We start from the raw sequence: 17,748 nt of genomic DNA, 5'->3' as shown, positions 1-17,748 counted from the left end.
GTGAACACCAGTTCGATATGACTTCTCTGGCTACTTTTGTTGCTAACAATGAACGATTGCTTACTGCTGAGCAACGAAATATATATAATCAAATTAACGTGTCAATTGCAGCACAACAAAGAGGATTTTTTTTCTGGACGCACCAGGTGGCACTGGTAAAACATTCCTCGTCTCACTAATACTTGCGCGTATTCGATCTCAAAATCATATTGCATTGGCAATTGCTTCATCAGGCATTGCAGCAACCTTACTTGATGGTGGACGGACAGCGCATTCAGCACTTAAATTACCTTTGAACATTCATACCAATCCCGAAGCAATGTGTAACATGAAGAAGCATCCAGGCATGGCTAAAGTTTTGAGAAAATGTGCAATTATTATCTGGGATGAATGTACAATGGCCCACAAGCATTCGCTTGAAGCTCTCGACAGGTCCCTAAAAGATATCAAAGATAATACTCAGCTTTTTGGTGGTGCTCTACTGCTACTGTCAGGTGATTTCAGACAAACATTACCCGTCATTCCACGTGCGACATATGCGGACGAAATAAACGCATGTTTGAAGGAATCTTATCTGTGGCCAAGTGTCAGTAAATTATGCCTCACTCTTAATATGCGTGTTCAATTTCAAAATGATCCATTAGCGTCAAGATTCTCTGAACAACTGTTAGACATTGGCAATGGTAAAATTCAATTGTATGAAGATACACAATATATTCGACTCCCACAGAATTTTTGCAACATGGTGCCTACCAAAGAGGAGTTAATAAAAAGTATCTTTCCAGATTTGCCACATAATTATACTAATCATGCATGGCTACGTGAGCGAGCTATTTTAGCCGCAAAAAATTTAGATGTTGACGCAATCAATTGTAGAGTACAACAATCATTGCCTGGTAGTGAAATTACATTCAAATCGATTGACACTGTTGTTGATCCTGATGAAGTTGTCAACTATCCTGCCGAGTTTTTAAATTCACTGGATTTACCTGGAATGCCACCCCATAATTTGTGATTGAAGATTGGCTCACCTATAATTTTGCTTCGAAATTTGAATGCTCCGAAATTGTGCAATGGCACGCGACTGGTCATAAAAATATCATGGGTAACATTTTGGGAGCCACTATTTTAAGTGGAAAATTTCAAGGTGAAGTTGTACTTCTACCGCGTATCCCAATGATTCCTTCAGATTCGCCTATACCATTCAAACGTTTGCAATTTCCAATCCGCTTAGCATTTGCTATGACTATTAATAAGTCACAAGGTCAAACAATGACAATTTGTGGCTTAGATTTAGAAAACCCGTGCTTTTCTCACGGTCAATTATATGTTGCGTGTTCCAGAGTTGGAAAACCCTCGAATTTGTTTGTGTATGCTCCTGAAGAATTAACCAAAAATATTGTACATCTAATGGAATTACGATAACTTAAGTTTTTTTTAATTGAAAAAATATATCTGTTATAAAATAGTTTAAGTTTTCACTTTTTTACCTTTAATTAAAATAAGTTTAAGTTTTGATCTAAAACAACCTCTACATTTAACTTCGCTGATAGTATACACATACTCACACGCTATCGATTGGTCGAATTGTGATAAGATATATGTAATGACGTTAGATAATATGATAAATTTTTAATAAAAATTTGCATCAAAACGATCCAGATTGTTACAGCTTATTCAAAAAAATTTGAAATTTTCCAATTAAAGATGTGTGTACAGGACATCGTCTGTCGGGTCCGCTAGTATATATATTAAATCTTTTTATCATCAAAACTATTGTTTAATATTTTAATAACTTTTTCCTTTTTTTATCAAAGTGTTCGGCGCCTTGTGGGGGTGGTGAAAGGACAAGGACAATTTTCTGTTTGCATGGAGAAGTGGTGGTGGATTCAAGTAACTGCGATCCAAGAACTGAACCTCCCCGAAACGAAACTTGCAATATGCTGCCATGCGATGGAGGTAAGGGCATGAATATATTTAACGTTGTATTCAACAGCGCTCTTCAAACAGTATGAAATAATTGGAATCTTGTAAGAATTTAAAATATGCACTATAATACAGGGAGTTCATCAAACTCCATACCCACATTTAAATTGCTTTAGGTGTAATCACGCAAGTGATGACTAGGTTTAGTAAAGTAATTAAGAGCTACGAGATTAGACGAGTCTTATCTCGTAGCGCTATTGGTAAACCATCGGGAATCATCGGTTCAGTTCGGACCTCATGACCATCAATGCTGTGCCCGGTAGGCAGAAATCATAGAGTGAATTTACAGCAATTTTTTTAAAAATCCAAATTTATCTGTGACTTTAGCAGAGTCATACAGAGATTATTGCTGTTCAATATTCTGTTAATCTAATATGCATGTAGCAAAATTTTGCAAATATAAGGTTCTTGCACACATTTTTGTTGTTTAAATTTAAGTTCAATTTTATACAATGGTATTTAGAAAAAAGGGATAAATACCCTAGCAATTAGAGCTGTAATCAAATAAAAAAAAAGTCTTTACCATTTGTTCTTTGGAGGCCATTCACATCTTTTATGGAAAACTAGCCAGATTATCTCTGCGTCGATGTTGCATGGCGTTTTAATAATTCAGAGGATCACTTTTTTATTGTCAGCAGTATTCCTTTCCCTACTGGGTTTGAGATAGGAAAAAAGAAGTTTCTCCACGATCTCTTTTTTTGTAGACTTCAGCACAAATGTTATGACCTTTATCCATAAAGGCTAAATACTTAAAAGCTTTAGTAACTTGTAATGGCAATTCATAAATACTAAAAATTTTAAAACTTCACCCGCAAAATCTTCCTCGAATTCTGGACTCATTGCCTAACATTGTAAACACTCATTTCTAGCTATATGTCCACTTTTGTAAACACTCACTTCTAGCTATATGCCCATTTTTGTAAACACGCATCTCTAGCTATATGCTCATTTTTGTAAACACGCATCTCTAGCTATATGCCCATTTTTGTAAACTCGCATTTCTAGCTATGCCTCAATTTAAAGGTCATCGGCGATGTGTTTGTCGTGAATTGATGCTATCATTTTGAGGTTTATGGTACTATTCCGGAAAATAAAAATTTCTCATGTCTGTAGCATGCTATGAAACAATATTGTCAATTCTTTCTATCCCTTTTTTAAAACAAACAATATTCATTTTTAAGGCAAAGAGTAAGAAATAATAAAAAAATATATAATAAAAGTAGCAGGTTCCATCCCCTGCTTTGTTAACTCTCACCAAATTTAGTAGTTAGTTCTTCGCAATCTGTGTTCGCTTCACTTAATCATTGCATACTTTACTTCCGTCAAGCTAATTATACTTTTTTGAAGTCTAAAGTTTAGAATAAATAGTTCATGAAACGTTTCTCTGTAGAAAATTCTAAATATATATTTCATTAGAACTCCGCTCTCTTTCCGAAGAAATTTTGACAGTTTTTCATTGATATTGTTCTTCTGGAATTTCATTAAACAGGCTCACACTTTTATATAGATCATAAAACACTGCACTTAAACTATTAAGCGAAATTTAAAATCTAGCAAAATTTAAGTTCAAGAAAATAAGAATTCAGCTTTCTACAAAACTTAAAACAAAGTTCATATTAAAATATGGAACAATGAAACAACGTTTAACTGTTTTGCTCCATGCTTATTCCTACAACTAAAAAGAAATTACATCGATTTTGTAATCACGTACGCATAAGGGTGATTCTCACGAAACATGAAATTCACTGTCCCTTGCTCCAAAATCTAATACTATAATACTAAAAGAGCTTTTTTTTTTAAAGAAATTAATAAATAGCATTGCTGTTAGTATTTTTTAATGACTTTGCACTAGCATTGACTGTTTTGTATACTTAAAAATTTTTATTGAATATCAAAATGTCATTTTCCTGGCATGTCCCAAACAATATTTCCAATAATAACTAGCTTCAAAACTTCCCATACATTTTTAAAAATCTAATTTTTCTTATCTTATCCTATGTAAGCATTTCTGGAATGTACGCAGAGGGTATTGTTTACTATAATTTCGTTTAAAATAATTTTTTCTGTCAATAATTTGTTTGTCCCTTGAAAATCTGTCATTTTCCTGGCTACTTTTATTTAGTGATTTATAACCAAAATAGATAGCGCCAGGAATCAATATCGTATGTTAATCGATTGATTAGATACCCTCCTATCTAAACATGTCTTGTTGCATGAATAAAGAACCTATTTTCTGGCTCAAAATCTATTTCAAAAACTTTTTCAAGGAGAGTAGGTTTTATGCTGTCATTTTCCTGGCTTCTTGAAATCATTAATTACAAAAACTACCTAGATTTATCTGAGTTATTTTAAGAAATACTGTTGTTTTCTGCAGAATATAAACGTCTTCGGCCAAAATATTAAATTAAGGTAAAATTATATGCTATAAAATAGCGAATTTGTCATTATCCTGGCTGTCATTTTCCTGGCTCATGAATGCCAGGACATTGAAGTGTTACCAGAAATTCTTTTTAACTGCTAATACTGTAAAGAGGGAAAGCAAATATTAACCTAATACCAAGTTTATGTATGATTGTAATATGCTTGGATGTAATCAAAGTTATTCATTTATTTAATGATTGATTATTATACACAATTTCATTCTGTACATATCAGCAACAAAAAATTTTCTGCTTCCTTCTACAGTGGATTAAAAGAATTCATTTAAGCAGTTTATGGTCCATCTAACATAAAGGCTTAAGTTGAGGTACTTACTATTAACTTAAAATGACTGTTTTTTAAACTTCTAAGCTAATATGTCATTTTCCTGGCATTCAAGATTTGGTGAATTTCTATTTTATTTTTTTTCTCGAGCAAATGTCAATAAACTACACTGCTGTCTATAAGATATTAATAAGTGTAGCTAAAGAAGTATACAAAAATTTTTTTAGATTATTCGGAAGATTTCAAATTTGAAGAAATTTTTCGTTCCGAATTGTCATGTTTCGTGAGAATCACCCGTAAGCATTTTATAGAATATAGATTTTTGTTTATTTGAAAGCTTTGCATAAATTTGCATGAACTTCATCTACTTCAGAAAATTCTATATTATAAATTATAGATATATACATTTTTTATTCATTCGTTGCGATATAATTATATTATAAAAATTTATATGAGAGCCCCTTATAGCTGAAATTTGAGACATTCATTTTAGACATTTTTGAACAAACGCAAACAAAATTAAATGGAAAAAATACGTAGCTCTTTTAAAAACAAACGTGGCGAAACAAATTTTGCATTCATACACTTCAGGGGATGGGGAAATAAGGGATGAAAAATTTTAAGGTTCCTTATTAGCACTGTTTAGTACAAGGATCCTCTGGAGATAATTTTACAATTCATCGTTCCTATTTTAGAGTTTTAATAAGAAATATCAAACATATTTTTCCACATACATGATGACTAATATCATTATGCATATTATACTATATAGAAATAGTGCAATCGTTTGTCTTTTAACACACCTTTACAAACTTTCAGACGTAACGACGGACGTAATTAAATACAATGATAAACATGCCTCACGTTTCCTACTTCAAGTAACAGAGAATGACACAGAAAGTGTAACTGAGTTTGAAACAACTGAAAGTGTAACTGAGTTTGAAACAACTGAAAGTGGAACTGCGTCTGAAGGAACTGAAAGTGAAACTGAGTCTGAAGGAACTGAAAGTGGAACTACGTCTGAAGGAACTGAAAGTGGAACTGAGTCTAAAAGAACTGAAAGTGGAACTGCGTCTGAAGGAACTGAAAGTGGAACTGCGCCTGAAGGAACTGAAAGTGGAACTGCGTCTGAAGGAACTGAAAGTGGAACTGCGTCTGCGGGAACTGAAAGTGGAACTGCGTCTGAAGGAAATGAAAGTGAAACTGAGTGTGAAGGAACTGAAAGTGGAACTGCGTCTGAAGGAACTGAAAGTGGAACTGCGTCTGAAGGAACTGAAAGTGGAACTGAGTCTGAAGGAACTGAAAGTGGAACTGAGTCTGAAAGAACTGAAAGTGGAACTGCGTCTGAAGGAACTGAAAGTGGAACTGCGTCTGAAGGAACTGAAAGTGGAACTGCGTCTGAAGGAACTGAAAGTGGAACTGCGTCTGAAGGAACTGAAAGTGGAACTGCGTCTGAAAGAACTGAAAGTGGAACTGCGTCTGAAGGAACTGAAAGTGGAACTGCGTCTGAAGGAACTGAAAGTGGAACTGCGTCTGAAGGAACTGAAAGTGGAACTGCGTCGGAAGGAACCGAAAGTGGAACTGCGTCTGAAGGAACCGAAAGTGGAACTGCGTCTGAAGGAACTGAAAGTGGAACTGCGTCTGAAGGAACCGAAAGTGGAACTGCGTCTGAAGGAACCGAAAGTGGAACTGCGTCTGAAGGAACCGAAAGTGGAACTGCGTCTGAAGGAACCGAAAGTGGAACTGCGTCTGAAGGAACCGAAAGTGGAACTGCGTCTGAAGGAACCGAAAGTGGAACTGCGTCTGAAGTAACAGAAAGTGGAACTGCGTCTGAAGGAACGGAAAGTGGAACTGCGTCTGAAGGAACCGAAAGTGGAACTGCGTCTGAAGGAACCGAAAGTGGAACTGCGTCTGAAGGAACCGAAAGTGGAACTGCGTCTGAAGGAACCGAAAGTGGAACTGCGTCTGAAGGAACTGAAAGTGGAACTGCGTCTGAAGGAACTGAAAGTGAAAATGTGTCTGAAGGAACTGAAAGTGGGACTGTGTCTGAAAGAACTGAAAGTGAAAATGTGTCTGAAGGAACTGAAAGTGGGACTGCGTCTGAAGGAACTGAAATTGGAACTGCGTCTGAAGGAACTGAAAGTGGAACTGCGTCTGAAGGAACTGAAATTGGAACTGCGTCTGAAGGAACTGAAAGTGGAACTGCGTCTGAAGAAACTGAAATTGGAACTGCGTCTGAAGGAACTGAAAGTGGAACTGAGTCTGTAAGATCTGAAAGTGCAACTGTGTCTGATGGAACTAAAAGTGAAACTGCGTCTGAAGGAACTGAAATTGGAACAGTGTCTGAGGGAACTGAAAGTGGAACTATGTCTGAAGGAACTGAAAGTGGAACTGCTCCTGAAGGTCCTAAAAGAAAAACTGTGGGGGATTCATACAATAATACTTTGGTGAAAAGTCATTATCCAGCATGTGTTGGAACTAAATTTGGTTGCTGTCTTGACAATAAAACTCCTGCTTCAGGACCGATTTTAAATGGTGGTTGTGGATGCCAAACTTTCCCTTATGGGTGCTGTCCGGACGAGATTACTCGTGCTCCAGGTCCCAAGTAAGTAAAATTTTACTATACTTTAAAATAAATATTATTCAAAGCTTAGAGAGATATAACTATTACGTACTTAATAACTTAAGCACTGCGGAAGTTGAATGGATTAGACGTAAGCAGTACTAAAGTATTGGGGGAAATGCGAGAGGATTTTGATAATAGAATAATATGGTCCGTCTTTTAAATTGTGTGACCTGCTGGTCTATTTTTTCAAATGCTTACAATATTTAGTATCATATGATTAAAATCATATAGTTAAAAATCAAACTAATCTACCCGAATAAAGTTGAATAACCAGATCAGTTTTTCATAGAAAAAAGATTTATTGATCGTATATTTCAATATTTTTAACAAGAAGTGTATTAATTAGATGAATGGCACTTTTGAACGATATCAAAACAGATTATTTTTCACAAAGATGAAACGAATTTTTGCTTTTTGAATTTTTTTCATTAAAAATACCTTTTTAAGTCTTTATCCTTAAAAATAATACCACATTTTAAAGCAAAAGTATTAAAAAAATTGGCTTTATTAAGTTTTTGAAGAAATAAGAGAAAAGGATGAACGTGCATATCAGAATTTGCGTTAAGAAATGGAAATCAATTAGTTAGTTTAATTGGCAAATAAAATGAACTTTGATCGAACCCCGGTTCACCTTATTGGTAGGCGAACGCTCTATCCCCTCAGCCATCACGACTCCCTTTCGATTTATTCGAGTGATTAATTTTCAACTGCTACCTTGTGCCCAATGAGATGAAAGTAAAAAGTGTTTCTCGAATGGTGCTAGAAAAAAATATCTCCAAATAGAATTTATCGTCATTCAAAATACTTTTCGATTTATTCAAGTGATTAATTTTTAACTATAGCTTCGTCCCCACCTAAAGAAAGGAATTATTTCTTGAATAGTGAAAGAAAAAAATTATCACCAAATTGAATTTATCATACATCAACACTTTGACCCTTTTCCGAATTCTCAAGTTACCGAAATTTCAACAAGAGTTCAGTGCCTGATGCCCATTACTCTGTCCCACGCCCCATGTAGGAGAGATAAACCTTATGTTTTTCATTTTTTTCTTGTCAGACGTAAACAGAATTTTCTTCTTTTTGACAATAATTTCCTACAATTTGAAACGCTCAGTTATATATTTTTCATTGATCTTTTAGTCATCTCGGGTGCAAATGTGAACACTTCCGCCATGGATGTTGCCGTGATAATAAGACTGCAGCTGAAGGTCCAGACTTCAAAGGATGTTGTAAGCATACTGAATATGGATGTTGTTCTGATGGTAAAACTGCTGCAACAAGTTCCAACTTAGATGAGTGTCCTTGTTACAGCCAACGTTTTGGCTGCTGCCCTGATGGTAAAACTGCTGCAACAAGTTCCAACTTAGATGAGTGTCCTTGTTACAGTCAACGTTTTGGATGTTGTAAGGATAATATTACGGTTGCATATGGCCTCAACTATATAGGGTGTGAAATAACTATCAGACGTACTGAGAGTATGGAAACTACAACAGAAGTAACTGAAGTTCCATCAACTACAGCGACACCGACATGCGTTAAAACTATGAATGGATGCTGTCATGATAATGAGACTGCAGCTGAAGGCCCAAAAAAATGTTGTAAGTATTCTAAATATGGATGTTGCCCTGATGGAAAAACTGCTGCAACAAGTTCCGACTCAGATGACTGTCCTTGTAACAGCCAACCTTTTGGTTGTTGTAAAGATAATATTACAGTTGCACTTGATGAGAATTATTTAGGGTGTGAAATAACTACCAATCCTACTGAGAGGATGGAAACTGCAACAGCGGTAACTGAAATCACAACAACCATTGAGCCTCCAGCATGTGTTGGAACTGAATTTGGGTGCTGTTCAGATGAAATAACCACTGCATTGGGACCCAATTCAGAAGGATGTTGTTTTGGAACGCAATTTGGTTGTTGCCCTGACAACAATACAACTGCTTCGGGACTCAATTTCGTCGGTTGTGGTTGCCAAACTTACCCTTACGGTTGCTGCCCTGATGAAATTACTCCTGCTCATGGTCGCAAGTAAGAATATCTTTAGTTTTATATGAATACAACTTAATTAATTGTATTCATATAAAACAAGCACTTAATTGGGTTTTGGAGTTGACTTGCTCAAATGCATGGCTTACATAACTGCTAGTTTACGTTTCCAACCTGCGATGGGTTACTGCCGTTAAGTAATTCGAAATACACTATTTAAAACACCCGAACTTATTTTATACTCTTTATTTTCGCGTTAGACGTTTTTTGTTTGATCTTATGGTTTACTTGAAATGATAGCGGTATAACGTCTGTAAGTGGAGTGACCTGGTCTCTTACGCATTCAAAATTTCTTCCCTAAAAATAAATCTGCTTTTCTTGTCAACACCGACTTCAGAGCATATATGATGAACAATTAAAGGCCGTTATTGGATCGTGGATTAGATTTCTGCTCTCGTATATTTAATCCTAAGAGGTGATGCGGTTTTCATCTCATATAACAAATACACTCCTAGTTTTATTCAAATGGACCTCCTTAAAAAGATTTCATTTTAGATTTCATAACTCAATTTTATGACTCGAGTTACTTATATGCATTAATATACAAAGTCTGGCTATTAATTTCCAGGACTCATGGAATAACTCAGAAGAAAAAAAAGTTAAACACATAGCCATTTAATATTATTCGAAGTAATCCCCATCAGCCGTAATGCACGTCTGTGCTCTGCTGTACAAATTTCGGAAAGAAGTTTTAAAGTCCTCTTTTGGAATGCTCTTTATTAGTGACGTTACAGTTTTCGTGAAGGCTTCGACATTCTGAAATCTTGTTCCCTTCTGTGAATTTTTCTGCTTAAGAAACAGGAAAAAGTGTGTACTAGGTCTGGCGGGTACAGTGGATGCTGCGACTGAACGACACCATGCTGAGCTGAGAATCGCCTTACAGCAAACGCAATGCGTGGACGCGAACAATGCGTGGACGCGAATTTAATTGTTTTCGGCTTGCGTACGAACTGCGACCGAACTGTGTGCGGATCATCCTCCACACTTTCGCGTTCGAATGCGTTTAAAACATTCAAAAACTCTTGAGCGAGATAATGCTTCCTTGCCGTAAACTTGTTTTAACAATTTGTAGGTTTCTGCAGCTGTCTTGCACAATTTGAAGCAAAATTTAATGTTAATTCTTTGCTCCATTTCACTTCGACAACAGGAATTTAAGAGCTCCGTTTTAATGCGCCTTTCCACGAGAACCACTCACTTCAGACTGGCGCCGATTGCACTGCACATGCGCAGGAAAACACTCTTCAATATGCAATCATTAGCGCCATCTTCCGGCTTTTCTTTCCCCTACAGTTACGTCAGTCCTGGAAATTAATAGCCGGACCTTGTATAATTATTTTTCCTTCGAGCTCTTTCAGGTGATTGTGATAAACTAAAATATCATTTGTTGAGGATCTCCAATCATTTCTCTTTCTATTCACACATGGTTATGCAAACAATGAATTAATATTTCATAACATACGATTGTAATTGCATTTTCTTTGTAAACAAAGAAACAAGTGTCTAAGACAAGTTTATTAATGCTCAAAAAGGTTATTATATCAAAACATTGGAGGGAGATATAATTTTTTTTTTGCTGAAAACATGTGGTCGAGGTTAGGCTAGACTGCAATTAGACCTATATAATTTTTTATAAAAATTACTGCAGAGGAATGAAATTTCGGCAATGCGATTTTCTGAGTAACACATTTTACTGATTAAAGCTAATAGATTACATAATGCGAAAAAAAAAACAATTTGAAATGTGAAATACTGGTACATTAATAACCAGCGTAACCAACAGAATTTTGAATACAAGCAAGCAAACGGGAGTGCATTGTCTCATACACATGCCGTATGTCCTTTCGTGGAATGGAGTTCCATCCCTGTTACACTTGGTCTGTCAATATGGAGATAGTTAATACTGGCTGTAAATTACGCTGAAATTGCTGTCTAGTGATGTTCCATACGTGCTTGACTGGTGAGAGATCTGATGATCTAGCAGGCCAAAGCAACATGACGGCATTTTGGAGAGCATGTTGGGTTACAACATCAGTATGAAGGTGAGCGTTATCCTGTAGGAAAGTGCCCTCTTGAGTGGTGCTCACGAATGACAATGAAACAGGTTGAATCAACGAGTTGACGTATAAATTTGCAGTCAAGATGCATGGAATAACCACAAAAGTGCTAATTCTGTCATAGGAAATTGCTCCCTAGACCATAACCCCAGGAGTGGGTCCAGTGTGTCTAGGCCTGAGACAGGTTAGTACGAGGCGCTTAATTGGCCTACTTCTTACCAATAAACGGCTATCACTGGGAGAGGAATGCAAGCATTAGAGAGAATCGAATGCAAGCTACAGGGCGTCTCGCTTGAAGTTGTACTTGAAGTAGCCGATTTGTAACAATTTGTTGTATCACAGCAGTGACAACTGCAGCTCGAATTTTTGATGAAGACGCTGCACGGTACGCCACAGCCACACGCCGTACATGGCAGTCTCTTCCCTCTGAGTAGCACCGCTTCGCTGTCCAGAACCCGATTTTCGTCAATCAGTGCCTTCCCTTGACCACTGCCGCCAACAATCATGCACAGTATAAGCCGTGATGGCTCAGGGGAAAGGCATTTGCCTTCCACTGAGGTAGGTGAAGTGGGTTCGAATGCCAGCGAACTTCGTCGTCTTATGAATGACTTTTTCGTCTTATGAAAGGCATTTATGAACACTACAACTATGCCAAATTTTAACGAAAAAAAACATTTATGAACACGTATTTAAAGCAACCCTGACTTGCCTGTTCACAGTGGCGCTACCAAATCCAAACTTATGCGCCAAGCGCGAAATCTGAATAGACATAATCTTTTAGTTGCATACGCAAGCTTACAAAATTTAGTTTATCTAGCTCAACCAACACCTCCTAGAAAAGAGTAGGCCTCTGCACGGGTTACCATAAATATCCTTTAGTAGTCCAAACGTAGTGACTTATTTCGTATTCTCAACCACTGCGCAGCTTAGTACCCCGAACGTAATGACATCTTTCTTATTTTTCATCAACTGCGCAGTTAACTTCGTCACATCGGACTACTAATTTGATCCGTGCTGAGGCCTACCTTATTCTAGGAGGTGTTGGCTCAACTCCTTGGTGAGTGGGATTTTTTTCTGTCAATGTATTAGCTTATAATTTAAAAATTATTTTAACATTTTGAGTTAAGTTTATTTTTATTAAATTTCTTGTTAAACGTTATGTATCTTATAGTAATCTTGGATGCAAATGTAAGCATTTCCCATTTGGTTGCTGCCAGGATGGAGTCTCTCCAGCTGAAGGGCCTCACTTTGAAGGATGTGGTCCGGATGAAAAAACACCCAAACACAATGAAAAAGGTGATAGAGGTGATTGTTATTCCACTATGTATGGATGTTGCCCTGATGGAAAAACTGCTGCAACAAGTTCCAACTCAGATGAGTGTCCTTGTAACAGCCAACCTTTTGGTTGTTGTAAAGATAATATTACGGTTGCACTTGATGATAATTATTTAGGGTGTGAAATAGCTACCAATCCTACTGAGAGGATGGAAACTGCAACAGTGGTTACTGTAATCACAACATTCATTGAGCCTCCAGCATGTGCTGGAACTGAATTTGGGTGCTGTTCAGATGAAATAACCACTGCATTGGGACCCAATTCAGAAGGATGTTGTTTTGGAACGCAATTTAGTTGCTGCCCTGACAACAATGCAACTGCTTCAGGACCCAATTTCGGCGGTTGTGGTTGCCAAACTTACCCTTACGGTTGCTGCCCTGATGAAATTACTCCTGCTCATGGTCTCAAGTAAGAATATCTTTAGTTTTATATGAATACAACTTACTTAATTGTATTCATATAAAACAAACACTTAATTGTGTTTTGGAGTTGACTTGCTCAAATGCATGGTTTACATAACTGCCAGTTTACGTTTCCAACCTGCGATGGGTTACTGCCATTAAGTAATTCGAAATACACTATTTAAAACACCCGAACTTATTTTATACTCTTTATTTTCACGTTAGACGTTTTTTGTTTGATCTTATGGTTTACTTGAAATGATAGCGGTCTAACGTTTATAAGTGGAGTGACCTGGTCACTTACGCATTCAAAATTTTATCCCTAAAAATTAATCTGCTTCTCTTGTCAACACCGACTTCAGAGCATATATGATGAACAATTAAGCACCGTTATTGGATCGTGGATCAGATTTCTGCTCTCGTATAATTAATCCTAAGAGGTGATGCGAAAAAGAGTTTTTCGAAAAAAAGATTTTTTTTTCGATTTCATAACTCAATTTTATGACTCAAGTTACTTATATGCATTAATATATAATTATTCTTCCTTGGATTTCTTTCAGGCGATTGTGATAAACTAAAATATCATTTGTTGAGGATCTCCAATCATTTCTCTTTCTATTCACACATGGTTATGCAAACAATGAATTAATATTTCATAACATAAGATTGTAATAGCATTTACTTTGTAAACAAAGAAACAAGTTTATTAATGTTCATAAAGGTTATTATATCAAAACATTGGAGGGAGATATCATTTTTCTTGCTGAAAACATGTGGTCGAGGTTAGGCTAGACTACAATTAGGCCTACATAATCTTTTATCTGCTATACTCTGAGGGCAACACCAGAAAAAAATTACTGTAGAGTAATGAAATTTCGGCAAAGAGATTTTCTGAGTAACACATTTAACTGATTAAAGCTAATAGATTACATAATGCAATTAAGAAAAAAAAACAATTTGAAATGTGAAATACTGGTACATTAATAACCAGCGTAACCACCAGAATTTTGAATGCAAGCAAGCAAACGAGAGTGCATTGTCTCATACACATGCCGTATGTCCTTTCATGGGATGGAGTTCCATCCCCATTACACTTGGTCTGTCAATATGGGGATAGTTAATACTGGCTGTAAATGACGCTGAAGTTGATGTCTAGTGATGTTCCATTCGTGCTTGATTGGTGACAGATCTGATGATCTAGCAGGCCAAAGCAACATGTCGACATTTTGTAGAGCATGTTGGGTTACAACATCAGTATGAAGGTGAGCGTTATCCTGTAGCAAAATGCCCTCTTGAATGGTGCTCACAAAGGACAATGAAACAGGTTTAATCACCGGGTTGACGTATAAATTTGCAGTCAAGATGCATGGAATAACCACGAAAGTGCTAATTCTGTCATAGGAAATTGCTCCCTAGACCATAATCCCAGGAGTGGGTCCAGTGTGTCTAGGCCTGAGACAGGTTGGTACCAGGCGCTTAATTAGCCTCTTTCTAACTAATAAACGGCCATCATTGGGAGATGAATGCAAGCTTTAGAGTGAATGGAATGCAAGCTACAGGGCGTCTTGCTTGAAGTTGTACTTAAAGTAGCCAATTTGTAACAATTCGTTGTATCACAGCAGTGACAACTGCAGCTCGAATTTTTGATGAAGACGCTGCACGGTACGCCACAGCCACACGCCGTACATGGCAGTCTCTTCCCTCTGAGTAGCACCGCTTCGCTGCCCAGAACCCGATTTTCGTCAATCAGTGCCTTCCCTTGACCACTGCCGCCAACAATCATGCACAGAATAAGCCGGGATGGCTCAGGGGATAGGTATTTGCTTTCCACTGAGGTAGGTGAAGTGGGTTCGAATCCCAACGAAGGCTGATCGATACGAATTCCTCACCTGGGTCGCACCGACCACAGTGTTGTAGTAAAATTTCCTCAGTGGTAGACGAATCGTGGATTAGAGTCCCCTTTCCATCTTTCTAACCATGGAAGGTTTTCGTGGTTTCACTTTCCATGTAACGCAAAATGAAGTGTTCCATCAAAAAGTCCTCTACAAAAGCAAATTTGTCCCAATACTTGAGAGTTTCCTTGTCTTCTGGATTTGGTTCAAAATTACAAGGCTGCGGAGTTGAACATTAGTTGCCATAAACCCGAAATTGGGTCGACTATTCAACGATGGTTATAAAATCGAACCAAATCATGCACATTTCTCTCCAGTCTTTCTGCAATATCGCCGAAAATCCACCTTCTCTCAGCCTTATAATGCGACCAGTTTCAATGTCAGTGAGCTGTTGATAATGACTTCTTCGTCTTCTGAAAGGCATTTATTTATGAACACTACAACTATGCCAAATTTTAACAAAAAATAGCATTTATGAACACGTATTTAAAGCAACCCTGACTTGCCTGTTCACAGTGGCGCTACCAGCGCCAAACTCATGCGCCAAACGCGAAATCTGAATAGACATAATCTTTTAGTTGCATACGCAAGCTTACAAAATTTAGTTTATCTAGCTCAACTTCTTGGTGATTGGGATTTTTTTCTGTCAGTGTATTAGCTTAAAATCTAAAAATGATTTTAATATTTTGAGTTAAGTTTATTTTTATTAAATTTCTTGGTAAACGTTATGTATCTTATAGTAATCTTGGATGCAAATGTAAGCACTTCCGATTTGGTTGCTGCCAGGATGGAGTCTCTCCAGCTGAAGGGCCTCACTTTGAAGGATGTGGACCGGATGAAAAAACACCCAAACACAATGAAAAAGGTGATAGAGGTGATTGTTATTCCACTACGTATGGATGTTGCCCTGATGGTATAACTGTTGCAACAAGTTCCGACAAATCTAAATGTCCCTGTGATGGCTTTCCATTTGGCTGTTGCCCTGACGGTAAAACACCAGCAAGAGGTCCAAATTATGAAGATTGCCCATGTGAGTCAACCCAATTTGGCTGTTGCCCGGATAATAAAACTGCAGCTCAAGGACTTGGCCTGAAGGGTTGTCCTTGTGATACAATGTTCTACGGATGCTGCGTTGATGGTTTTACTCCTGCTAAAGGTCCAAAATATAAAGGATGTCCTGTTATTCTTGTTCCGAAACCTAAAAGTATGGCTGGTAAGTAAATTTAAATTAAAACTTTTTCTAAATTCAATTTCAAGAATATCATTTTTTTTAATAGTCAAACAATGTCAAAGTTTTCCCATTACGAAGCATGTTTTAAAACAGTTGCATTTACTTTGTAAATGGGATTTGATTTTCTATTAGATTCTAGAAGCATATTTGTTTTTTTTCTTTCATAATTATGTCAATATATTAATTTATAGATGGGAATTTACAAAATCGAGAGTTATTAAATGTGAAACTAAGGTTTTTTGTAGGATTTTTGTTTTTCTCCTTATTACCAAAAGGAAAAAAAAGAAAAGTTATGTGTGCAATGTAATAAAGTACTAGAGTTGGACAAAATAATGGAAACACTTCTATACTAAAAAAATTTTTCTCATATTTCTTAAGAAATACTTAGAGTATCATGCTGCAACAGAAGTATTTACATCAGGAAATTTCTCATATTTATCAATGACATTTAAAGCTTTTAGAGATTTAAGGGACCGACAACAAATTAAAAACTAAAAATAGTGTTTTTGAACATCCTATGCCAAAAACATGTAGCAGTATATTTGCAACTTGTAAAAATTATTTTGCTTATTATATGCAACAATTGCACAAAATTTCGTAAGCCTATATCGTTTATTACATTTTTATATCGACATTTTTATAAAAAACTAATTTCTTATTATACGATTTTTTGTTGAAACTTTAAAAATATTCAATAGAATTAAACAAAATACTGAGGGCAATTTAAAATTAATTGCAAAATGATTGCCTTAAATTTTAAAAAAAATTCGTTGAAAAATGTGAAAGATATAAGTATTTAAAGTAGCTCTTTTATATTGCGCATGCGTGGAAAAAATTTTTTTACATAATTTTTGTAGTGAATTGTATTTGGCAACTTGTGAAAAAAGTCAAGATTTGAATATCTTAAAAATTTAAAAAGTTTCAATCAATTTTCTAAGTAGTTTTTGAACTTTAAAAAAAAACTCAAAATGATAAGGGGTTTTCTAAAAAATTTTATTTTGCATCATAAGATAAAATTAAATAACAAATTATAACACCTTACAGTAAACTTTCATACATTGAAATTAGATTGTATACGGAAAAAAAAACAGGTGCAAGAAAAGATACTTTTATGGGGATGATCCCCAACATTGTTGGTGTCATTTTTAATAAATCTTGTTTAATTGTACAAAATGAATTTTGTGGAAAACACCTTTTTATTTTGAGGTTTTATTTTAAAAGAAAAATATAAAAGCTACTTAAAAAATTGCTCGAAACTTTTAGAATTTTTAAGATATTCAAATCAGACTTTTTAAATTAGTTGGCATATATCAAGGGTGGCGAACCCTTATGCACCAACGTGCCACTTTTTCTAAAAAATTGTTTAATGAGGTCATAGACGTGCCGAAAAATAGTTTTGACTTCGTGATTATTGAGTAAATAATAATACTAAATACTATCAACTCAATACTCCTTATTTACTACGAAAAA

At 36.1% G+C, this 17,748-nt stretch overlaps 1 protein-coding gene across 9 annotated transcripts in view; it reads left to right on the top strand.

Moving 5' to 3' along the window:
• LOC139425903 (uncharacterized) overlaps positions 1-17,748 on the top strand; it is a 135,090-nt gene that overhangs the window by 72,745 nt on the left and 44,597 nt on the right. For all 9 annotated transcript variants that reach the window (XM_087159696.1, XM_087159695.1, XM_087159693.1 and 6 more), the window contains exons 21-25: positions 1,818-1,959; positions 5,509-7,294; positions 8,456-9,346; positions 12,590-13,162; positions 15,788-16,260. In XM_087159696.1, the coding sequence (XP_087015822.1) occupies positions 1,818-1,959; positions 5,509-7,294; positions 8,456-9,346; positions 12,590-13,162; positions 15,788-16,260 (3,865 nt within the window). The remainder of the gene's footprint in view (positions 1-1,817; positions 1,960-5,508; positions 7,295-8,455; positions 9,347-12,589; positions 13,163-15,787; positions 16,261-17,748) is intronic.

This window comes from Parasteatoda tepidariorum, chromosome 3, assembly GCF_982258835.1.
Source record: "Parasteatoda tepidariorum strain Cologne lab strain chromosome 3, Ptep-v5.0, whole genome shotgun sequence".
Lineage (NCBI taxonomy): Eukaryota > Metazoa > Arthropoda > Arachnida > Araneae > Theridiidae > Parasteatoda > Parasteatoda tepidariorum.
Note: the sequence above shows the minus strand (reverse complement) of the source record. Positions and strands in the feature narration are given on the sequence as shown.